Raw genomic sequence first — 25,752 nt, 5'->3', positions numbered from 1 at the left:
AATTCCCTGCTATTAGTTGTTGAAGGTTTTATGTATCATAAATGAGAGTTGAATATTATTATCATATATTATTAACATATTATTATTGAACTATCAAAGGCTTTTCCTAAAACCATTGAGATGATCTTATAACTGTTCTCCTTTAACCTGTTGACGAGATCATTGGTATTTATGCTATTTCTCTGTTAACCATTCTTGAGTCTTAGGTTTAAATTCAACTTGTTCATGGTGTGTCATCTTTGATCATTGCTGTCTGTGACTTGTTACTATTTTGTTTAGGATTTTTGCACGGATGCTCATGAATGAGACTGGCATGCCATCTTCCTTTGCAGTCCTGATTTTTGTCTGATTTGGATCATGTGGTTACCACCCTCATGGAATGAGTTGGGCATGATGCCTTCTTTTTTGTGTCTCTGGATTGATGAGACACTTTGGATTCTCTCCAGATGGCCCTCAATGGTCCCTGCCTCCTCATTGTTAGGCCCCTGGCCAACCCCTTCTCATTTCTGGTAGGCCCAGGAACCTGTAGGGGTTTTGTTTGTTTGTTTGTTTTTTGAGTTGGAGTCTCGCTCTGTCACCCAGGCTGGAGTTGGAGTGCAATGGCCCGATCTTGGCTCACTGCAATCTCCACCTCCCGGGTTCAAGCAATTCTCCTGCCTCAGCCTCCTGAGTAGCTGGGATTACAGGCACCCACCAACACACCCAGCTAATTTTTGTATTTTTAGTACAGATGGGGTTTCACAATATTGGCCAGGCTGGTCTCTTGGCCAGGCTGGTCTCGAACTCCTGATCTCATGATCTGCCCACCTTGGCCTCCCAAAGTGCTGAGATTACAAGCATGAGCCACCACACCCAGTGAACCTGTGGTTTTTAAAAGCTCCCCATGCATGTGAATGCTGTGAGCATCCCAGGATGACAGCCACTGTGTTTTCAGCTGTTGGAACTGTGAGAAAGCACCAGTGGGACCCTCTCCAGCACTTGCCTGCTGAGGTCATGGAAGAGGCTTGTTGGGGAGATGATGCCCTGGTTGACTCCTGAAGGATGGTTAGGAATGCACCAGATGGAAGCTGGGTTGGACCCACACTATGCTAAAGAACAGCTTGTGTGGACACAAGAAGACACGAACATGTCATTTTTGTAGAACCTGGGGAGTGGCCAATCACACCATTTGCTTAAAACATCGTGTACATTTGGAGAAGTGGACTGAGACCAAATAAAGAAGCTGACAGTGGCCAGATGAGAAAGGGTCTCGTGTTACTTCCTAGAGATACTTAGATTTTATCCTGTGGGTGATAGGAGCAGTTGGAGGGACTGAAGCCGAGGAAAGAAACGTGTTTCAAGATCTATGTTTTTTGAGATGCTATCTGGTGGCTGAGCAGGGAATTCCCTGGATAAGTCCTGCCCAGGGTCAGGCAAAACAAGTTAGGAGGTTACCGAAATAAGGAGTATGAGAAACGGTGTAGGTTTTGCTGACGTTTTGTAACACATCTCATGACAATCTTCATTTCCTTCACCAATTTCCTGTTTCATTAATTCCCTTCCATGTGCTCTTCTGAAATTTGCCTCACATTCTTTGATTTCTCTTTTACATGTTGGTTTCATCACCTTTTACTTTTTGCCTTCCTGGAAACACAAATGATTCTGATTGTGACATGTCAGAATTATTTGCAACATTCGCCTTTCTGCTGAAACCATGAGTTCACTGAATACACAATTTAGTAAAGTGTAGGATGCACATGTTGTTTTCATGGTCACAACCAGCTCTGTAGTGTTTTATAACTACACTGGCAGTGTGCTGGGAGGTGTAGAGGGAAATATTTATCTCATGTGTGGCTGACACAACCTGCCAAGTTATTTTAGGAGCCTCCTTGGAATCCCAGCAAGAATGCCACCGGCATGATTGGTAATCACAGCATCCTGCTCCATGCCCTGGCTTCATGGCTTAGTCACTTCTGCAAGTCTCTTTCCAACTGTCTGTTTCCATGTCTATAAAGTATGAGTTAAATCATCCTAAAACTACTCATCTTACAAAGTTTTCTTGCTGATATTAAGAGAGTTGGGAAAGAACTGTAAAAACTGTGAAGTGCCATGGAGATGTTAGTGGTTACTTTATCAAGAAATAGACACTCTAGAATGGAGTAGAAAGCCAACAGTTATGACTGAGTCCTCCTCCTCTTCTTCTTTTTATTAATTTATAAAGAAAAGAGGTTTAATTGACTCCCAGTTCCATATGGTTGGGGAGGCCTCAGGAAAGTCTCAGTCCTGGCGGGAGGCAAAGGGGAAGAAGGCACCTTCTTCACAAGGCGGCAGGAGAGAGAGAGCTCCTCTTCTTTTTTGTCATAAAGTCTACAGAAGTGCTTATACTTCAGGGCAAGGGCAGGCAGAGAGAAGGAAGGACATTGCTTCACCCCAGCCCTCTGTCGAGTTTATTAGGGGACCTCACTTTGTCCCAGTGTAGGGGCAGAGCTCTGGCCACTACCCATTCAGAAGGCCTGGGCTGCACTGCTAGTTCCTCACTAACTCTGTGTGACCTTGGGCAAGGTTGGGCATGTGTCAAAAGATTATGACCCTGGGCTCTCAAGCTAGAGGATCTAAATTTGAATCCTGGCTCTGCTAGAGCAATTAGTGATGTAACCTTTGATGGGTCAGTTAACCTTCCTGTGGCTTAGTTTGCTCATCTGTAAAATAGGGATCATAACAATATCAATACCACAGGATTATTAGACAGATTGAATTAGTTAATGCAAGGTAAGTACTTAGCATGACACGTATTCACTATCGTTTCCTGGAGTAAGAGCTGTGTGTGAGTGGGTGTGAGCATGTGTGAAACCCTTTCTCTGCAATCTCAGTTAAGAAACCAATCCGGAATTTAAAGTTCAGGGACTAAAATGGGTGGTTATCTTCTCCCAGTTCCATCCTATCCCACCTTTGCTCTTCCTCCTGCCCACAGGAGCTGTTGGTCCTTGATTGGGCTGGAAGACCTAGTGGACCCTAAGGGATCTATAAGAGGAGAATAGGGGACAGGGAATGTCTTTGAAAATCCTAGAGGGACACAGAGGCTGAGAGGCAGGCAGTCCTGCAGGGGTCTTCTGATTGGGACAAGGAGGACCTTGGTCTTCATAGGCCAATTCTGGTCAGTTTCCCCCATGGACAGATGAGGAAACAGGCCCAGGAATATCCAAGGTCTCACACTTCCCATCCGTCAAGTCTTGTTGATTGTGTTGTATTCACGTCTTTCAAAGAGAGATAGAGTTTAGGGAAAGAAAGAAGGATCAACTGTGTCTGATACCACCGGGAGCTTAAGTAAAGGGTTCTTTTACTTCATAGCATTTATCCCAATTTGTAATTCAGTATTATTTGTGTGGCTGTTTGGTGTCTCTTTCTCCTATATGAGTGCTAGTTTCATAAGGGCAAGGATTTTGATTCTTTAATATTTAGTGCTTGCCACATGCCCTGAGCACAGCAGGCATACAGGCTAACCAACATACAGTGGCATGAAAGTGAGACACCTACCTCCTCCAATGCCAAGAGAGCATATCCATTCACCTGTCATTCTCCTGAACACCGCCCCCAAGCATGAGGCCCAAAAGCATTAGCTAATCCCCTCTTCCAGCCACCAAAACTTAAAGGCCAGGTGTGGTGGCTCCCATCTGAAATCCCAGAACTTTAGGAGACAGCAGCAGGAGGATCACTTGAGGCTAGGAATTTGAGACCAGCCTGTGCAACATAGCTAGATCCCATCTGTACTAAAAATTAGCTGGGCATTGTCGCATGCATGTAGTCCCAGCTGCTAAGGAGGCTGAGGCGGGAGGATCACTTGAGCCTAGGAGGTGGAAACTACAGTGAGCTATAATCACAGCACTGAACCCCAGCCTGGGCAACAGAGTGAGAGTCTGCCTCAAAACAATTTCAAAAATAAATAAATAAGAACAAAACTTAGATACCACCTGGTCACCCCAACCTGCAAATTCAAGTTTTCCCCTACTGAGAAGAATGGGGACTTGAAGGCTGAATTACAGAGATATTATATATATAATATATATATATTTGTTTATATCCTCAGGATCATGACCTGTGAAATTTTAATCTAATATACAAATCATTCCAGAGCAATGTTCCTTCCCCATACCACCAGCAATTCACTTGGCCACTGGAAGTCAGGACAAGCTTCCCAGAAGAGAGGTACCACTTGGGCTACCAATATAAAAGGATGAAAATATCAGAGTGAAGGTGTTCCTTGCATCACTGAGTCCCTGGACAGCCTGTCCATTGATGCTGATATCTGAGCCTAATGCTTCTCTGACTGTTGAGATTTAACTTTGATCCAATGAAACTAGAACAAGAAAGAAGATAAGTCTTTCATTGTTGATAAGGACATTATATTTCTCATACTTGTATGATTATTTTTCCTTAGCTGTACTATAATTATCTGCTTATTTGTCTCTGCTCTATGTGCTTAGGGTACAAAGTTGACCAAGACCAACTTTGGTTGAGAGCACAGTACTGAGAGCACAGTATTGACAGCACAGCTTTAAAAAACATGATGAATGCTTTAATACAGGAAATGAGCGGGGGAGAGGCATGTGGTGATTGGGTGTATCTTCCTTGACACAGTCAGTGCAGCTCTCAGTAGTCAAGTCCCTGTATGTTAGAAGATGTTACCTTCTGTGGAATTAAGTGGCAGAACATGCCTTCGATTATTTTCCTTTGCAGAACAACACCAATTGCATTAGTTAGGACACAGTGCTGGCTGCATTTGAGTCCCAAGCAATGATTTGTCTATCACTGTTGGTATAGATTCAAACCAATCAGACCACCTCCTAAAGTTCGTAGGGCAGGTAAATCATCATCTTAGAATAAAAATCATCTTAGCCAAGTATGTGTTTTAGAGGAAAGAAGAAAACATATTCGTTTCTATAAGAGTTTTGTTTCAAAAAAATATAAGAAAGGCTCTGGGTTTAGGTGAGCTAATGAAGTTGTTGATAGTTATCAGATGACACTGGAATCTTTACTTGTCTGAATGTGTTCTGTGCACCTCTCAGTGTGGGAACATAGAGAGGGAGATCCTCCAGCAATGCCACTGATATGGTCAGAAACTACAACTTTCCTTCTCCTTGCTGAGATGAGATGGAGTCCTTTGTTCTAGAAGACCCATGGTGGTGCCGCTGGGAGTAACCCTTGAAGCAGGAACACAAATCTCAACCAATTGCTTAGCAGGGAATAGACAGTGCGCCAGAGAAGCAGAGGACCTTCAATCTCCCTTCCTGTTAGCTTTTTATAATGTTTTATTGTGATCAGTAGCAGTTGGGAAGCTACTTGCAGTCACTGAGCCTCAGTTTCTACATCTGTAAACTGGGGATAGTAGCATGGCCCTATTTAATGTGCTCAGCGAGGCCACTGAAAGGAGACAGAAATGTATCAAAATTCCCTGGAATTTTATCCTACCTCTCTTGGGGATTGTCACCACCTTCCCGTGTTTGTCCTTTGTTGGTTTGATGCTTGCTGTCACTTCTTTCCTTAGGTACCTCTCTGTACGGCTCCGTTATCCCAGGGATTCCAGAGTTACAGCACATGCATACCACCATCCAAGCATGTTTATGTGTCTCCTGCTTCACTAGGCTGTCCCCAAGGAAGATGTGGCTCCCAGCACACACCTGGCACAACACTGCACATGACATTCACCCACTTGGCCTTGAATCTGACAAGGAATCTGGCATGATGTTCACCCACTCAGGCCAGGTGCCGAGCAGCCCTGGAGGCTTAGGGGCCAGGGAAAAAGTGTCTTTCTGGGGTGAGTATCAGTTTCTGCAGGAGGGCTGAATCTGAGAAAGAATAAAGAGAGAAGGAAGTGAACAAGCACAGCTTAAACATCGCCTATTTCTATTGAGTTTTAAGAACACTGTGATTTTGTTTGTCATGCAATCCATTCCTCAGGCCAAGCAGACACAGAACTTGGGTGTGAGTGAAGATAATGAGCTGATATAATTTTCACACCCTCATCACTGAGATCTCTCCCATCAGGAATGGGTCAGGTGGCTCACAGGTGCCAGCAACTGCTATCACAGGCCTCATCTCTACCAGCTCCTGGGACCTGCTCTCCTCCCATTAGAAAATCCACCACTTGTCAAAAAGGAAGCCATTTGCTTTGAATTCCAATTCCACCCTCAAGAGGCTAGGACCATCTTATTGGAGTCCTTGATGCTGTGTGACCTGCAGTGACCGCTGCCCCACCGTTGCTGGCTGAGGTGGTTTGGGTCCACCTGGGTATCTGGGCAGCTGTTCTCTTCTCTCCTTTCTCTCCTGTTTCCAGACATGCAGTATTTCCAGAGAGAAGGGGCCATTCTTTGGCAAAGAACCTGTCTAACTTGCTATCTATGGTGGACCTTTGAAGGGTTCACAGGAAGCACCACAAATTGATACTGTTCCACGAAGCCATCAGCTCCATTTCATCCATGCCCTGTCTCTCCTTTAGGGGTCCTCTTGCAAACAGAATCACAGAGGACCAGCTTGAAAGGGCAGAGACAGCAGCTGAGGCACAGCCAAGAGCTCTGGCTGTATTAATGACCTAAGAAGATGGAGTAGTCACCGGAAAGTCAGAAGGGATGACATGCAGCCAGTAGCAGGGCCCCCTGTGCTCCGCCTGCAGTTGGAAGAGGCTTCTCCACCTTGGAAGTTGGCAAAGAATCACACACACACACCACTCATTCACCTCCTTTGAGTTCATATTCTATGAGGAATCATAAACAACTCAATCAATGTTACTGGGGAGTCCAAGGGTTCTGGGTGCTTATCAGAAACTCAAGTGGAGCCATTGGCATAAAATCTATTAAATCACCTCTCTCCTGCCCTCGTCTCTATGGCCCAGCAATCTCAGCTAAGTCAACTCCGCCAGTCTTTCTGGTCATCCACTGTGTGTACAGCACCCTGATAGGGACCAGAGCCATGACAGGGAATAAGACCAGACTATGCCCTTGAGGACCTCACCTCTGCTCAGGGAAACAGGCGTGGAAACACACAATGGTGGTAAAGAGGAAAGAGGACAATAGGACTGCATGAAGGGAAAGTGCCCAGGGGAGGAAATGGTTACATCTGTGTGAGGAGGTTGGTGAGGAAAGACTCTAAGAGAAGGCTCTGTCTGGCTGGGTTTGGAAGGATGTGTAGGAGTCTTCTAGGGCGCACCAGCACACTCCAGGCATAGGTAAAGATCTGTAGGCATGGCTTGTTTGGATGAATTTCAAGTATTCTGGAATGAGGACGGCCATAGAGACAAGGGCAGGAGAGAGGCGATTTAATAGATTTTATGCCAATGGCTCCACTTGAGTTTCTGATAAGAACCCAGAACCCTTGGACTCCCCAGTAACATTGATTGAGTTGTTTATGATTCCTCATAGAATATGAACTCAAAGGAGGTCAGTGAGTGGTGTGTGTGTGTGATTCTTTGCCAACTGCCAAGGTGGAGAAGCCTCTTCCAACCGCAGGCGGAGCACAGGTGGCCGTGCTACTGGCTGCAACTCCAGCCCTGCCTCCTTCTCCACGATATAAACAATCCAGCAGCCTCACTGAATCACTGCTGTGCAGGGCAGGAAAGCTCCATGCACACAGCCCAGCAAACAGCAGCACACACCTGAAAGGAAGGCTCAGAGGAGAGAGATAAGGAAGGAAAGTAGTGATGGATCTCATCCCAAACTTGGCCGTGGAAACCTGGCTTCTCCTGGCTGTCAGCCTGGTTCTCCTCTATCTGTGAGTAACTGTTCAGGCTCCTCTTCTCTGTTTCCTTGGACTTGGGGTGCTAGTCAGGCCTATCTTTCCCTTATCTGTTTTGAAGATCAAAAAGGATGTTCAGGCTGGGCGTGGTGGCTCACACCTGTCATTCCAGAACTTTGAGACGCTGAGGCAGGTGGACTGCCTGAGGTCAGGAGTTCAAGACTCGCCTGGCTAACATGGTGAAACCACATCTCTACTAAAATTACAAATTTAGCTTGCATGGTAGTGCATACCTGTAGTCCCAGCTACTTGGGAGGCTGAGGCAGGAGAATTGCTTGAACCTGGGAGGAGGAGGTTGCAGTGAACTGAGATCATGCCACTGCACTCCAGCCTGGGTAACAGAGTGAGATTCCATCTCAAAAAAAAAGAGAAAAAAAAGAAAAAAAAGATTTTCAAGGAGAAGTAGTTCAAGTGTTGGACGCTACAAACATATAGAGGTTATGATGGATCTTTTGCACATCTATAAAGGGATAAATAAGCATCTCCCCCATCCATCTTTAGTGGAAAGAATGGTTTAGGGACAGCATTCATTGAGGATAATCTAATAGACAATGGTTTGGACCCAGCTTACTAAACCAGAATTTTGATTTTACATTTTTCCCTTTAAGTTGCAGGAGAAGAGGATGAATCTTCTCTCCAGTGAGATCCTGGCATCCTATAGCAGGTGGAGAGAAGAGTCTCTCCCTACTGTGTGTAGTGGAGGTTTCCCACCTATCACATTTTACTTCTAACTCAATTTCCCACTTATTAAGAGTAAGGAATCATGGTCACATGGAAACAGAAAATACAAACCTCATTTTAATTCTTTCACAGAAAAGTTAGCAATTCAGTAAGTTGTGGTAACATAGTTTCCATCTACTGGCATTTCAACATGAATTGATGTGGCTTAAATTCATCCTTTTTAAAGTCAGATTTTTTTGGAGATAGACTAATTCCAGCATGTTCCTTCTGGATGATTAAAGAGGGCTATTAGTTCAGTATTTGTGGCAATAAATGTGTATAAAATAACCTTACCTTTCCAGAATAATGTCAGGAATATGAGTCTAATGCACAAATATATATCTCTAGCACAAGATTGCAGATGTCTTTTTAAAAATACTTTCCCAAGAGTTTATTTTAATACCCCCATTTCAAATACACCTGCTTAGCAGGTTATCCTAAACTCTCAGGGCTAGGAAGTAAGCAAGAGTGTGAGCCAGTGATGATAGCAAAAGCATCCAGGTAGGATCCGTATGAAGTGAGAAAATATTCCTCACCCCTCAGTGTAGAACTCCAAATAGATATTCATGGGTCCTGGCCCCCTAGTGGAAGTCACTTGAAGGACAAACATGTTGGCATCTCACCTGCTTGAAGCCTGGACACAGGGGCACCATCAGTGTCACTCTGTGTGTGGCTGGCCATGTTGGGGTCTGTCGCTACAGATTCTGGCAGTCAGGCAGAAAATACCTTAGCCTTAGACGATGCCGGTACAGGCCAGGATTCAGAAGCTATAGTGTAGACCATGCCCTTCTTAGGCCTATACAATTACATGCAATAGATGACTGATTCTTCTGTTAGCCTCTTCATTGTAACTGAAAGCAGCATTACTCTACCAAACAGAGGAGAGCTGGAAAGAAACTAAACAGTTTGCCCAGCCTAGCCTCTGCCTTGACATGGAACCATATGAGTCTAGACGCTTACCTAGATGTTTCCGTGGGGGCCAATGCTGCTGACACATTAACTCAGTAGTTTGTCCTGGCCTGAGAGATCATGTAACTTGTAGAAAGTTTAGAAGCAGAGATTAGTGTCATCGATTTGCCATGGCTGTGACAACAAAGGAAGGAACAGGGGTGGGAAAACCCAAGGCCACCCTGGTTTTGGTAGATGGTGCACACACTTCCACTAACTGTTCTGGGGCAAGGATCCAAATGCACTATTGGGCCTGGCTATGCTGTCTCTGCTGGGTTCTCCAAACACGAGCCTCCATGCCATTTCTCAGTTGTATTTTACCACATATTATAAGAGTCACTGGATTTGTGTAGAATGTTTGGAACCTATACTGCCTTAAGGGCAACGCTTTAAAGAAGAGAAAACAAGGTCTTAATTGCACTGTCTGGAACATTTTGTGGTTACCTACGTGGAATACTGCATCTTTTGCTATCAACAGGAAGGTACGTGGACATTAGAAGGTGCCTGTCTTTCAGCTGAAAGCACATATGAGGCATATGGATCCATTTATATACACCACGCTTTTCAGCCGCATTTTGCTAACTTGCCTCTCTGGGAACAACCTTGTGGGACTAGCAGATTCATGGTTGAACTGATGGCTGGTGACCTCTTCCATCAGCCTTTCTTCTTCCTCCAGTCTTCCACCCCTCAATAACATCAGACTGGGAAGGTCTTCACACATCCAGAACCCACAATTGGGGGAGTCCATACATGACCCATCAAATAAGAGTTGCAACCAGGCCTGCCATAGGGAGCACCAGCATAAATGGGTTTTCCTACAGAGATATTTGACGTGCAGAGGCAATAAACTGACTGCTTGGTGATTGATCACCTTGAAAAAAATGAGCATGTCTGGCTGTACTAGTCTTTTCTCCCATTGCTATAAAGAAATATCTGAGGCTAGATAATTTATAAAGAAAAGAGATTTAATTGTGTCATGGTTCTGCAGGCTGTACAGGAAGCATAGCGACTTCTGCCCCTAGGGAGGCCTCGGGAAATTTACAATCATGGCAGAAGGTGAAGGAGAAGCAGGCAGATCTTACATGGCTGGAGCTGAAGCAAGAGAGGGTGGGGAGGAGGAGCTACAGACTTATAAACCACCAGATCTCATAAAAACTCATTGTCATGAGGACAGCACCCAAGTGGGAATGGTGTTAAATCATGCTAAACTGCCCCTATATCCAATCACCTCCCACCAGGCCCAACCTCCAGCATTGGAGATTACATTTCAACATGAGAGTTGGATAGGGGCACAGATTCAGACCATATCACTGGCACTGCACTTATCAGGTGAATATCACTAGTTGGAAGGCTAGATTCCACAAGAGGAGGAATGTCCTGGTTCTTTAGTTGTGATTCTTCTGCACAGTGTCACTCAGGGAAATATGAGTCAATCATCCTCCCCAATAGCTCAATCCAAACAGATTATCTGACCACAGAGACTAGGGTGTAGCTGAAAGGTGCCCACATTTCCATAAGGCCAATAGAAGCCATGAACACAGTTGTCAATCTGTAGAAATAAGGACTCTGTGACTCCTCCAAGACCTCTCTGTGAATGAAGGTTTAAGAAAGGCCAGATCCTAAAACAGGGTCAGAGCTTAGAGGGAAGGGAAAGCATAAAAGACTCTGAGCAAATTCTAAAGACAGGGTCACCATAGGCTGTCAGTGACCCTCTGTGACTGAGTGGATGCAGTGATGCAGAATCTCATAATCACTGCAGAAGACAAAAAAATGTCACCCTTTCTACCTAGGATGACAATCCCCAAATTTGGGAAGAGGCTGCTTACTAAATAGACGTAAGGGAATAAAGTGACCTGGAAGAATTCCTGCCTGAACCTCTCAAGATCATTCACATTTGAGAATATTTATCAACTATTCATTCCAGGACTGGGACCATGAAGACTTCAGCTGCTTTGAGCTAATCATTGTAACTTTTTGGTGTCTCATGGTGGAGGCACAAAAGGACCTGATGAACAAATATAATCATTGCCCTCGGAGTTACTGTTATTATTTATTGCCTTAATGTTACCTCCTTCTCTTGAGCATTCCAGTTCCTCAGTCAGTGACTCGTCAATCCCTATATCTATAAAGTTACAATCCCTGTGACTTGATTTCTGTTTCACTTTGTAGATATGGAACCCATTCACATGGACTTTTTAAGAAGCTTGGAATTCCAGGGCCCACACCTCTGCCTTTTTTGGGAAATATTTTGTCCTACCGTAAGGTGAGTGTTTTTGAGCTCACTCTTTTGCTTCTTATGATTACAAAGAGCAGCTTAGTTCCATCAGTAAAAATGCTTCTCCTCAGGGGGAAGGTCTGAAGTTTTACACTTTCAGAAACAGTGTGTAGGCATCACCCAGAGCATGGCAATGTTTACCCTGGGGCTCTCTTGCTAACTCTTAGGAACCTCAGGTTTGCCTCAGTTGAATAATCCAAATCTCAGGTAGATCAGCAACCTGTTGCTCAGAACTTGATGTGCAAACTTTGTAAGCACCATAAAGAAGATTTTCTTTTTGCTCTATGCAGGTTCCCAGGAAGGTACAGTCATACTTAGTATTATAAGTAGGAAAAGGACCCCCTGATTGTGGTTTGTTATCTGTGTACATGAGAGTCAAACTTTCCTCTCTGTAGCAAGAGCTCTTGAGTAGCCTTTTTTCCCTTCCTTCTGGACAGCTTTGAAACTCAATTTATTAGAGAGCCCAAGTATTTACCATTGGCTCATTTGCACCTGCTTCAATCCTCTCCAAAAAATGCTAAATGCCCTGAGGGTAGCTCCATGGCTCTACTCCAGCTCTTACTCCCCATGACATCTTTTGCAGCTTTGAGAGACAGAACAAAGGGGTTTTGCTTTACTTCTTTTCCTTCAAAGGCTGCACCCTATGGGTAAGTCTGATCAGAGAGTGGATATAACTGAGATGAGATAGTGGTTGTCTATCAAACTCAGATATTTAAGCACAAACTGAATTTGTGGGGTTTTTCTTTTACACGAAGGCGGAATCACATGCAAAATCACTAGAAAGGGGATGATTTGATGAAATTATTAAATATTCAATTTTGCTGAATAGAATATAATATGTGCCATGTGGACCATGAACTTTGGCTGAGCCTTTGTGCCTAACCTGGTCTGATGCTTTGCCCAGGGTCTGGGCCCTGGATGGGAAATTAGGAGCCCATGTCCACATGGCCAGCAGCAGCAGTCAGTTCTCTGGCTTACATCATCTTTCCCACATACCTGAGGCTTGTTTCTCAGATTCTATTTCTCTCAGGTGAGGGCTTTGTTGTCTAATTACTACCCAGGAATTTCATATTTTTTCCCTGTGAAAAAGCAATAATTTCCCCACCACCTTTTCCAGGTCAACTCTTTAGTAGATGTACCCTCAAGATGCACATTCCTGGGACTTTTGTTTGCACAGTTAAAATGTCACCCCTGAAATGTAGATACAGGAAGGTTTCTTTTTAAGTTTCAGTGAAAACTCCAAGCAAGTGTTGTAATTTGCTGTGTCCAATGTGTAGAGGGGACATTTTCTCAGAACTTCCATGTTAAGCTGGAAAACTGAAAAGTGAGTTCACTTTGTCATTCTGTTACTCACTCCTTTTCTCACTCAAAAACATGCCTCGCACTTATCTAAATCTGCTAGACTAAAAGAGTTCCCTGTTTCTCTAACTTCCTAATTCTGCTAGAATTCTAGATCGAGCTCATGAAATAAATGAAAAGGATGACAAAGAGATAAAAGACTGTGCATTCTCTTCTGATGCTAATTCACTTTCCCTCAGCCTCAGTTTCCCCATGTGCCCTGGAAGGTGATCATTCAGGGATTCATGAGATTTTAGAGACAACACATGAAAAAGCAAAAAGACATCAGAAAGACAAGGAGGTACTTAGTATTTATACACAAGGATAAGTCATTCAGTATCCACAACACTTGGAGAGAATTCAAGCATGATTTTAAATTTCCCTTTTCAAATACCTCCTCTGTTTTCTCTTATTTCCTTTATGGTGTCTCTAAATAAGCTTCCTCTAACTGCCAGCAAGTCTGATTTCATTGGATTTGACTGTTTTCATCCCAATTAGAGGCGGAGTTAAGTACATTTAAAATAATAATCAAATATTATTTTGTTTCTCCTCCCAGGGCTTTTGGACGTTTGACATGGAATGTCATAAAAAGTATGGAAAAGTGTGGGGGTGAGTATTCTGGAAACTTCCATTGGATAGACTTGTTTCTACAATGAGTTTACCCCACTGCACAGAGGACAGTCTCAGCCCAAAGCCTCTTGGGATGAAGCTCTTGTGAACCTAACTACAAACAGAGAGAAGTTCTCTGAAAGAAGAGGATATTTATTTGGGAGTAGAGTATTGCAATGGGAATCTGCATGCTATTATAAACTATGTGCAAATTCAGGGAAGTAAAGCAAGACAAAGAGCCTCCAAGGAAAATATGAGGAGGATTTCATATCAGTTTTGAAATAATTCTCCTTCGCTACAAAGATCCATAACAAGGGTGATGACACACCAAGGTTGGACAGGCAGTTGCTGGGCAGGTGTCCTTGCAGAATTATTTTTGTTTAACGTTGGGATGGCCTTTGTGCAAGCTTGTAGTTTTGCAAAGTCTTTTGTGATAGTTTTATTATCAGGCACACAAGCATGAGAATCCTCTCTTCATAGCCTTCTTTGATTTATTTGTCAGGGTTTTTAAACACACACACACACACACGCAACTAGTGACATCATTTTGGTTCTAACAACATTCACACTGTTTATTGTAAAACTTTTCGAAGCTTGTCCTACCAAGGATCCCATGTGTCACCAGGTGTCGAGTTCTACAGTCTGAACTAGGCTGGGAGCATAGTGGTTACCACTTTTCTCCAGGCTTTGGTGGCCCAGGGACTCGCAGCATCATGCTCTGTCCAGTGTCTGCCTATTCTCCTCTTCTTTTTTTCTTCCTTAGATGCCCTTTTATTACATGCATTGTCTCAAACCCTTTGAATATGTGCTCATAAACGCATCATATCATCTCCTTCCCACATCAATTCACTTTCAATTAAAAGCCAAAACTTTTTCATTTAGACTTTGGATTTAAAGTGCTTTTGAATGAAGGGTTGAGAGATAATAGAGAAACAGATTGGCAAACCATTTATGCTCTGCTGTTGTTGTTTTTTTAATTTTCTCTGCAAGTGTGGAACTTTTCATTCTGTTTTGTGATTAAATTTAAGCCAAGACTTTTTAATAGAAGGGTATATAAGCATTTCTATACTTTTCTGCTGAATTTGAAAAAATGCTGAATATTCTTAACCACTGTCAGGCGGATGGACTGTGATTTTATTTTATTTTTTATTTTTATTTTTTAAATTATACTTTAAGTTCTGGGTTACATGCATAGAATGTGTAGTTTTGTTACATAGGTATACACGTGCCATGGCGGTTTGCTGCACCCATCAACCCGTCACCTACATTAGGTATTTCTCCTAATGCTATCCCTCCCCTAGCCCCCCACTCAACAACAGGCCCTGGTGTGTGATGTTTCCCTTCCTGTGTCCGTGTGTTCTCATTGTTCAACTCCTACTTAGGAGTGAGAACATGCAGTATTTAGTTTACTGATCTTGTGATAGTTTGCTGAGAATGATGGTTTCCAGCTTCATCCATGTCCCTGCAAAGGATATGAACTCATTCTTTTTTATGGCTGTATAGTATTCCATGGTGTATACGTGGCACATTTTCTTTATCCAGTCTGTCATTGATGGACATTTGGGTTGGTTCCAAGTCTTTGCTATTGTGAGTAGTTCTGCAATAAACATACGTGTGCATGTGTCTTTATCGTAGAATGATTTATAATGCTTTGGGTACATGCCCAGTAATGGGATTGCCAGGTCAAATGGTATTTCTAGTTCTAGATCCTTGAGGAATCGCCACACTGTCTTCCACAACAGTTGAACTAATTTACACTCCCACCAACAGTGTAAAAGTGTTTCTATTTTTCCACATCCTCTCCAGCATCTGTTGTTTCCTGACTTTTTAATGATCACCATACTACCTGGCATGAGATGGTATCTCATTGTGGTTTTGATTTGCATTTCTCTAATGACCAGTGATGATGAGCATCTTTTCACATGTCTGTTGGCTGCATAAATGTCTTCTTTTGAGAAGTGTCTGTTCATATCCTTTGCTCATTTTTCGATGGGGTTGTTTGCTTTTTTTCTTGTAAATTTATTTAAGTTCTTTGTAGATTCTGGATGTTAGCCTTTCATCAAATGGATAGAGTGCAAAAATTTTCTCCCATTCTGTAGGTTGCCTGTTCACTCTGATGATAGTTTCTTTTGCTGTGTAGAAGCTCTTTAGTTTAATCATATCCCATTTGTCAATTTTGGCTTTTGTTGCCATTGCTTTTGGTGTTATATTCATGAAGTCTTTGCCCATGCCTGTGTCCTGAATGGCATTGCCCAGGTTTTCTTCTAGGATTTTTATGGTCCTAGGTCTTACATTTAAGTCTTTAATCCATCTGGAGTTAATTTTTGTATAAGGTATAAGGAAGGGGTCCAGTTTCAATTTTCTGCATATGGCTAGGCAGTTTCACCAACACCATTTATTAAATAGGAAATCTTTTCCCCATTGCTTGTGTGTGTCAGATTTGTCAAACATCAGATGGTGGTAGATGCATGGTGTTATTTCTGAGGCCTCTGTTCTGTTCCATTGGTCTATATATCTGTTTTGGTACCTGTACCATGCTGTTTTGGTTACTGTAGCCTTTTAGTATAGTTTGAAGTCAGGTAGCGTGATGCCTCCAGTTTTGTTCTTTTTGCTTAGGATTGTCTTGTCTATGTGGGCTCTTTTTTGGTTTCATATGAACTTTAAAGTAGTTTTTTCCCAGTTCTGTGAGGAAAGTCAGTGGTAGCTTGATGGGCATAGCATTGAATCTATAAATTACCTTGGGCAGTATGGCCATTTTCATGATACGGTGTCTTCCTATCCATGAGCATGGAGTGTTCTTCCATTTGTTTGTGTCCTCTTTTATTTCATTGAGCAGTGGTTTGTAGTTCTCCTTGAAGAGGTCCTTCACATCCCTTGTAAGCTGGATTCCTAGATATTTTATTCTCTTTGTAGTAATTGTGAATGGGAGTTCACTCATGATTTGGCTCTCTGTTTGTCTGTGATTGGTGTGTAGGAATGCTTGTGATTTTTGCACATTGATTTTGTATCCTGAGACTTTCCTGAAGTTGCTTATCAGCTTAAGGAGTTTTTGGGCTGAGACAATAGGATTTTCTAAATATACAATCATGTCATCTGCAAACAGAGAAAATTTGACTTCCTCTTTTGCTAATTGAATATCCATTTGTTTCTTTTGTCTGATTGCCCTATTCAGAACTTCCAACACTGTGTTGAATAGGAGTGGTGAGAGAGGACATGCTTGTCTTGTGCTGGTTTTCAAAGGCAATGCTTCCAGTTTTTGCACATTCAGTATGATATTGGCTGTGGGTTTGTCATAAATAGCTCTTACTATTTTGAGATACGTTCCATTGATACCTAGTTTATTGAGAGTTTTTAGCATGAAAGGCTGTTGAATTTTGTCAAAGGCCTTTTCTGCATCTATTGAGATAATTATGTGGTTTTTGTCATTGCTTCTGTTTATGTGATGGATTACGTTTATTGATTTGGTATGTTGAACCAGCCTTGCATCCCAAGGATGACGCTGACTTGATCCTGGTGGATAAGCTTTTTGATGTTTTGCTGGATTTGATTTGCCAGTATTTTATTGAGGATTTTCGCATCGATATTCATCAGGGATATTGGACTAAAATTCTCTTTTTTTGTTGTGTCTCTGCCAGGCTTTGGTATCAGGAGATACTGGCCTCATAAAATGAGTTAGGGAGGATTCCCTCTTTTTCTATTGTTCAGAATAGTTTCAGAAGGAATGATAACAGCTCCTCTTTGCACCTCTGGTAGAATTCGGCTGTGAATCCATCTGGCCCTGGACTTTTTTTGGTTGGTAGGTAGCCTATTAATTATTGCCTCAGTTCAAAACCTGTTATTGATCTATTCAGAGATTCAACTTCTTCCTGGTTTAGTCTTGGGAAGGGGTATGTGTCCAGGAATTTATCCATTTCTTCTAGATTTTCTAGTTTATTTGCGTAGAGGTGTTTATAGTATTCTCTGATGGTAATTTGCATTTCTGCAGGATCAATGGTGATATCCTTTTGATCATTATTTATTGCATCTATTTGATTCTCCTCCCTTTTTTCTTTATTAGTCTTGCTAGCAGTCTATTTTGTTGATCTTTTAAAAAAAAAAACCAGCTCCTGGATTCATTGATTTTTTGAAGGGTTTGTTGTGTCTCTATCTCCTGTTCTGCTCTGATCTTAGTTACTTCTTGTCTCCTGCTAGCTTTTGAATTTGTTTACTCCTGCTTCTCTAGTTCTGTTAATTGTGATGTTACTGTGTCGATTTTAGATCTTTCCTGCTTTCTCTAGTGGGCATTTAATGCTATAAATTTCCCTCTACACACTGCTTTAAATGTGTCCCAGAAATTCTGGTACATTGTGTCTTTGTTCCCATTGGTTTCAAAGAACATCTTTATTTCTGCCTTCACTTCCTTATTTACCCAGTAGTCATTCAGGAGCAAGTTGTTCAGTTTCCATGTAGTTGTGTGATTTTGAGTCACTTTCTTAATCGTGAGTTGTAATTTGATTTCACTGTGGTCTGAGAGACAGTTTGTTGTGATTTCTGTTCTTTTACATTTGCTGAGGAGTGTATTACTTCCAATTATGTGGTCAATTTTAGAATAAGTGCAATGTGGTGCTGAGAAGAGTGTATATTCTGTTGATTTGGGGTGGAGAGTTCTGTAGATGTCTATTAGGTCCTCTTGGTCCAGAGCTGAGTTCAAGTCCTGAATATCCTTGTTTAATTTTCTGTCTTGTTGATCTGTCTAATATTGACAGGGGGGTGTTAAAATCTCCCATTATTATTGTGTGGGAGTCTTAGTCTCTTTGTAGGTCTCTAAGAACTTGCTTTATGAATCTGGGTTCTCCTGTATTTGGGGGCATATATATTTAGGATATTTAGCTCTTCCTGTTGAATTGATCCCATCACTATTATGTAATGCCCTTCTTTGTCTCTTTTGATCTTTGTTGGTTTAAAGTCTGTTTTATCAGAGACCAGGATTGCAACCCCTGCTTTTTTTTTGGTTTCCATTTGCTTGGTAGATCTTCCTCCATCCCTTTATTTTGAGCCTATGTATGTCTTTGCATGTGAGGTGGGTCGTCTGAATACAGCACACCAATGGGTCTTGACTCTTCATCCAATTTGCCAGTCTGTTTCTTTTAATTGCGGCATTTAGCTCATTTACATTTAAGGTTAATATTGTTATATGTGAATTTGATCCTGTCATTATGATGTTACTGGTTATTTCACCTGTTAATTGATGCAGTTTCTTCATAGCATTGATGGTCTTTACCATTTGGCATGTTTTTGCAGTGGCTGGTACCGGTTGTTCCTTTCCATGTTTAGTGCTTCCTTCAGGAGCTCTTGTAAGGTAGGCCTTGTGGTGACAAAAATCTCTCAGCATTTGCTTGTCTGTAAAGGATTTTATTTCTCCTTCATTTATGAAGCTTAGTTTGGCTGGATATGAAATTCTACATTGAAAATTTTTTTTCTTTAAGAATGTTAAATATTGGCCTCCACTGTCTTCTGGCTTGTAGGGTTTCTGCCAAGAGATCTGCTGTTAGTCTGATGGGCTTCCCTTTGTGGGGAACCCGACCTTTGTCTCTGGCTGCCCTTAATATTTTTTCCTTCATTTCAACCTTGGTGAATCTGATGATTATGTGTCTTGGGGTTGCTCTTCTCATGAGTATCTTTGTGGTGTTCTCTGTATTTCCTGAATTTGAATGTTGGCCTGCCTTGCTAGGTTGGGGAAGTTCTCCTGGAAAATATCTTGAAGAGTGTTTTCTAACTTGGTTCCATTCTCCCCGTTACTTTCAGGTACACCAATCAAACGTAGATTTGATGTTTTCACATAGTGCCATATTTCTCGGAGGCTTTATTGGTTTCTTTTCACTCTTTTTTCTCTAATCTTGTCTTCTCACTTTATTTCATTAATTTGATCTTCAATCACTGATATCCTTTCTTCCGCTTGATCAAATTGGCTATTCTATTGAAGCTCATGTATGCTTCACGAAGTTCCCATACTGTGGTTTTCAGCTCCATCAGGTTATTTAAGCTCTTCTTTACACTGGTTATTCTAGTTATCCATTCGTCTAACCTTTCTCCAAGGCTTTTAGCATCCTTGCGATGGGTTAGAACATGCTCCTTTAACTCAGAGAAGATTGCTATTACCAACCTTCTGAAGCCTACTTCTGTCAACTCATCAAACTCATTCTCCATCCAGTTTTGTTCCATTGCTGCCAAGGAGTTGTATTCCTTTGAAGGAGAAGAGGTGTTCTGGTTTTTGAAATTTTCAGTCTTTCTTCTCTGGTTTCTCCCCATCTTTGTGGTTTTATCTACCTTTGGTCTTGAATGACGGTGGCCTACATATGGGGTTTTGGTGCGGATGTCCTTTTTGTTGCTATTGATGCTATTCCTTTCTGTTTGTTAGTTTTCATTCTGACAGACAGGCCCCTCAGCTGCAGGTCTGTTGGAGTTTGCTGGAGGTCCACTCCAGACCCTGTTTGCCTGGGTATCACCAGCAAAGGCTGCAGAACAGCAAATATTGCTGCCGGATCCTTCCTCTGGAAGCTTCGTCCCAGAGAGGCACCCGCCTATATGAGGTGTCTGTTGGCCCCTACTGGGAGGTGTCTCCCAGTCAGGCTACCCAGGGGTCAGGGACCCACTTGAGGAGGCAGTCTGTCCATTATTGGAGCTTGAATGCCATGCTGGGAGAACCATTGCTCTCTTCAGAGCTATCAGGCAGGGATGTTTAAGTCTGGGGAAGTTGTCTGCTGCCTTTTGTTCAGATATGCCCTGCCCACAAAGGTGGAACCTAGAGAGGCGGTAGGCCTTGGTGAGCTGCGGTGGGCTCTGCCCAGTTCAAGATTCCCTGCCGCTTTGTTTACACTGTGAGCATGGAACTGGCTACTCAAGCCTCAGCAATGGTGGGTGCCCCTCCCCCTGCCAAACTCTAGCATCCCAGGTCAATCTCAGACTGCTACACTAGCAGCTAGCAAGGCTCCATGGGCTTCAGACCCACCAAGGCAGGCACATGAGGGAATCTCCTGGTCTGCTGGTTGTGAAGACCATGGGAAAAGTGCAGTATTTGGGCAGGAGTGTACCACTCCTCCAGGTATAGTCATTCACGGCTTCCCTTGGCTAGGAAAGGGATATCCCCTGACCCCTTGCACTTCCTGGGTAAGGTGATGCCCCGCCCTGCTTTGGCTCACCCTCCATGGGCTGCCTCCACTATCCAACCAGTCCCAATGAGATAAACAAGGTACCTCAGTTGGAAATGCAGAAATCACCCATCTTCTGCATAGATCTTGCTGGGAGCTGTAGACTGGAGCTGTTCCTATTTGGCCATCTTGGAAGTGACCTGGACTGTAATTTTATCCGGTGACCTCAGCCAATTGCAGCAGCTGTTACCTGTCAGAGGGGCTAGAGGTTTGGTGAGAGGAGTGGAAGAGGTGCAGTGGTGTGTTCATTCACTAGAAGCAAGTGGGAGAAGTTTTTGCCTCTTTGTACTTCATCTTCTCTCATTGATTCCTCAGAAACTGCAGTGCTGGCTGCAGGGTGCTGCAGAGCTGGCATGGCCCACACAGGCAACAGGACTAAGTAGAAAGAACACACAGCTCTGGACGTCCATAGGTCTTACACCAACTGCTCTTGAAACATTTAGTCCTTGTGAGCATTTGATGATTTACTTGCCTTCAATTTTTCATGGATCTAATATTCTTTTTTAAAATAAAATATTTTAAACATTTGAAACATTATGGAGAATGGCATGGGAAATACCCACGTATGCACCACCCAGCTTAACAAATGCTCTACTGTCATTTCTTACAATGGTCTCTTTGAAGAGCTCTTTTGTCTTTCAATGTATCTTCGTTGTTTGGCCCATATTATCCTTCATCATATGAAGACTTGGGTGGTTCCTGTGTCAGACTCTTGCTGTGTGTCATACCTAATGAACTAGAACCTAAGATTACTGTGTATTGTACAACAGTACAATTATGTAATGTCAGGATAAAAGTCTGGCTTCCTGGGTTGGGCTCCAGCTGTAGAATAAGGCTGTTGATGTTTAATCAACTCTGTTTTTTTCACACAGCTTTTATGATGGTCGACAGCCTGTGCTGGCTATCACCGATCCCGACATGATCAAAACAGTGCTAGTGAAAGAATGTTATTCTGTCTTCACAAACCGGAGGGTAAGCATTCATGTGTTGAAATTAAAATACTGATTGATTGATTAAATTTATATTTTGAAATTCTTATATAGTCATAGAGAGTTGCCTAAAAAATGTCCAGGAAGGTTCCACGTCCACTTCATCCTGCCCACCCCCCAATGGTAACATCTTGCAATCTTGCATAACTATAAATACAGTATATTCACGTTACTATAGTACAGGAAATTGACATTGATACAGTTCACAGAGCTTATTCAGATTTCACCAGCTTTATGTGCCCTCATTTCTGTTCTATGCAAATTTATCACAATCATAGATTTGTGCAATGACCAGCATGATCAAGATGCAGAACCCATTTGTGTTCTATACAAATTTATCACATTAGTAGATTTGTGCAACGACCAGCATGATCAAGATGCAGATCCACTCTGTCTCCATGTGGCTCCCTCCTGCTATCCTACAGTCACAAGTCTTTTTCTCTGACAGCGTCCATATCAGTGCAAACTATTTTTTATTTTGAGGTGACCAATGTATTAATATTTCCTTTTCTGGATTGTACTTTTGGTGCCACGTTTGAAAGTTCTTTGCCTAGCCCTCCTTCCTATATTGCTGTTTTTTTCTAAAAGTCATAAAGTTTAATGCTTTACTAAATGTAGCTCTATTATCAGTTTTGTGTTATTTTTTGCATAAGGTATGAGATTTAGATCAAGGTTCATTTTTTTTTGTGGCTTATGGCTGTCCAATTCCTCCAACGCCGTTTTTGGAAAGGTGGGCATATTGTTAAAAATCAACTGGGCGTACTTCTTTGCATCTCTCACGTACTACTGTGTGCCATTGATCACTGTGTTTATTATTCCACCAATACCACACTGTGTTGACTCTAGTAGCTGTACACTAACTCTTAACATCACGTAGAGTGATTCTTCCCACTTTTATTGACTTAGTTTTTTCAGATTTGTTTTAACTCTTCCTGGTCCTCTGCTTTTCCATAAAAATTCAGAATGAGTTTCTCACTGTCTACAAATAAACGTGCTGTTGTTTTGACAAGAATTGAATTAAATGTATAGATTAGTTTATGGAAAATGTGTATCTTTACTGTTTGATCTTTCAATTCATGAACATAGTATGCCTCTCTATTTCCTTAGATTTTCTTTGATTGCTTTTAACATTTTGTAGTTTTCAGCATAGAGATCCTGCACATGTTTTGTTAGATTTACAGCTAAATTATTTCATTTTTGTTGGAATGACTGTAAATGATATTATGTTTTTCTTGTATTTTCAGATATTGATTGTTGTTACATAGAAATGTGCTTTGATTTTGTGTGTTGATCTGGTATCCTAGAACCTTGCAGAACTGACATAGTAGTTCTAGAAGTCTCTTTGTATATTCCTTGAGATTTTACACATTGTCAATTATGTCACTTGAAAATAGAGACAATTCTTTTATTTCCTTTCCAATCTGTATGCCTTTTATTTCTTTTCCCTTGTCTATTGCACTAGGTCTTCCCAGTATAATGTTGAGTAAATGTGGTGAATTTTTGAATTGTTCCTAATCTTAGGAGGGAAGCCTTCAGTCTTTCATCATTAGGCATCATTTAGATGAAGTGGGCTGTTTTTTTGTAGATTCTCTTTATCAAACTGAGGAATTTTCTCTCCCTAATTTGCTGAGTTTTTATCATAAATGAATGTTGGAAGTACTCATTATAAAAACAAATATCGTTATGGAAGATGAAAGAAAGTTTCAAGCATGTTGGCTTGATAGGCCAGTTCCAAGTTGGCAAAAATAATTATCTCTTTTTTCTTTCTATCCATGAAATAAAAAATTAAGAGACAAGAATGTTTTTGGAATTGCATTATTTCTTCAAAATACGTTCCTAGTTTTAAAGGTATTACCTACTATTTTTTTTAAAACCACCACATTGAGGCACCTCTTTTTCACCTTGCCCATGCTGTAGGAGAACATAAAGACAGCTTGTCTGAGGCAACATACAGTCCACCAAAGTCACCTGCTTGTCTGTCTCCACTCCCTCTCTACACTGCAGAAGTGCTAGGTCTTGATTCTCTCTCTTCTACTGGAAGAACAAGTTCTCTACCATGTGGATAATTTGCATGTAAAAGGAGACTGGGATATAGAGGCTGGAGACCACATCAGGTGGCTGGGTCTCCTGAACACTGCCCCCCACCGCCCCACACAAATACATCCCAGGACACTGGGCATCTGGGATAAATCTCTATTGAGCATCTAGCATAGGGCCCGTCACCCAGTAGACAGTCACTAAATAGTTGTTGAATACGTGATGCCTGTTTAACACATTTTCTACAACCATGGAGACCTCCACAACTGATGTAGGACAAAATGTTTCTGCTTTGAACTCTAGCCTTTTGGTCCAGTGGGATTTATGAAAAGTGCCATCTCTATAGCTGAGGATGAAGAATGGAAGAGAATACGGTCATTGCTGTCTCCAACCTTCACCAGTGGAAAACTCAAGGAGGTATGAAAATAACATGAGTTTTAATAAGAAACTTAAAGAATGGATCTGGTGGGGACAGGTAGAAAATAAGATCACAGTCCATTTCCAAGGGGTAGTCCACTGAATTTCAGCTGCCTAAAAATGGTCTTTTATCTTTATGTACAGAAAAGACATCACACAATTCATTATAAAATGTCACTTAACTGCTCCATGCTGGGGAAAGCCATATTCTTCTGGGACTAGAGTCTGCACATTTAATTATGGGTGGTGTTGTGTTTTGTGCTTAGATGGTCCCTATCATTGCCCAGTATGGAGATGTGTTGGTGAGAAATCTGAGGCAAGAAGCAGAGACAGGCAAGCCTGTCACCTTGAAAGAGTAAGTAGAAGCACAGCCATGGGGTTCTGAGCTGTCATGAACCCCCTCCACCTGCTTGCCATGGAGCTGATAGTCCTGCTGTTGGGTTTTTCCAGTGACCAGACAAAAGGAGGGCTGTGGTAATGCAACTTCAATGGGTCTCCCAAGATGGGGCAGCTCCGACGAGGAGGTGGGGCAGCTGGAGGAAAAGGATCTTCTCCCCTGTGCACAGGGGCCAGCGTTTACATATCCGTTAAATTGTCACCTTGGATATTCTGGAAGACTAAATACATCCTTTAGGGGGAAAAAGTGTGATTGTATCAGAGTTTTAAGCATGGAGTGTATGGGATGGTGGAAGGGGAAGGCACTTGTTATCTGTTGGTTGGCAGTGAGTAGGGTGGGAAAGTTATAATGGAGAACTTAGAATAACTTTGATCATTTCATGTTTTTTTTTCTGAGGATATCCGTAGAATACCAAATATTAAAATTCCTACCATTTCTTTTTCTTCCAGTCTCAAAGAGAGAGGGTGGTAAAAACGCTATAGGTAGGGCAAGCCTATTATTTGCTGTCTACACTTATGCAGGAACAACAGGTGTAATCTGAGCCTATCCTGGGCAGACCGGGGATATGTGGTCACTCAGTATAGAAATTTCCAAATCAAATTTTGAGATATATTTTTTTAACCAGGACATTATTGGTCACTATATTTTACAAAAACAATTCTGCCATCAGGGAAACTTCAGCTCACCACAGCTGGGGATAGTGGAATTTTCCAAAGCTTGAGAAGGGAGTATAGAGAATAAGGATGATATTTCTAGGAGCTCAGAACAGGATACTGTTGCTTTGTAAAGTGCTGAAGAGGAATCAGCTCTGGGCACAGAGTCTGTAGTCAGTCAATGTCACCTGTCTTGAGCCCCTTAGAAGAGTTAATTATTCTACTCTTGTTCTGCTGAAGCACAGTGCTTACCCATCTTGTATCATCCACAATCAACACATGCTACTGTGATTGTATGATAGTGGGTCTCTGTCTTCCTATGATGGGCTCCTTGATCTCAGAGGCAGGACTAATTCAGTTCAGTGTCTCCCTCATACCCAGCGTAGGGCCAGCTGCATCACTGGCACCCGATAACACC

The 25,752-nt window shown here is 42.2% G+C and overlaps 1 protein-coding gene across 1 annotated transcript; it reads left to right on the top strand.

The window, feature by feature from the left end:
* Nucleotides 1-7,669: 7,669 nt before the first annotated feature.
* LOC116810158 (cytochrome P450 3A8-like) lies at nucleotides 7,670-24,639 on the top strand (the record flags this gene model as incomplete). Its single annotated transcript, XM_032754216.1, has 6 exons — nucleotides 7,670-7,740; nucleotides 11,602-11,695; nucleotides 13,602-13,654; nucleotides 21,714-21,813; nucleotides 24,171-24,284; nucleotides 24,551-24,639. Coding segments are annotated over exons 1-6 (521 nt in total), but the record flags the coding sequence as incomplete, so codon positions are not given.
* Nucleotides 24,640-25,752: the final 1,113 nt, after the last annotated feature.

The sequence above is a fragment of the Hylobates moloch genome, unplaced genomic scaffold (assembly GCF_009828535.3).
Source record: "Hylobates moloch isolate HMO894 unplaced genomic scaffold, HMol_V3 SCAFFOLD_261, whole genome shotgun sequence".
In the NCBI taxonomy this organism is placed as follows: domain Eukaryota; kingdom Metazoa; phylum Chordata; class Mammalia; order Primates; family Hylobatidae; genus Hylobates; species Hylobates moloch.
This window is presented reverse-complemented; position numbering and strand designations above follow the sequence as displayed.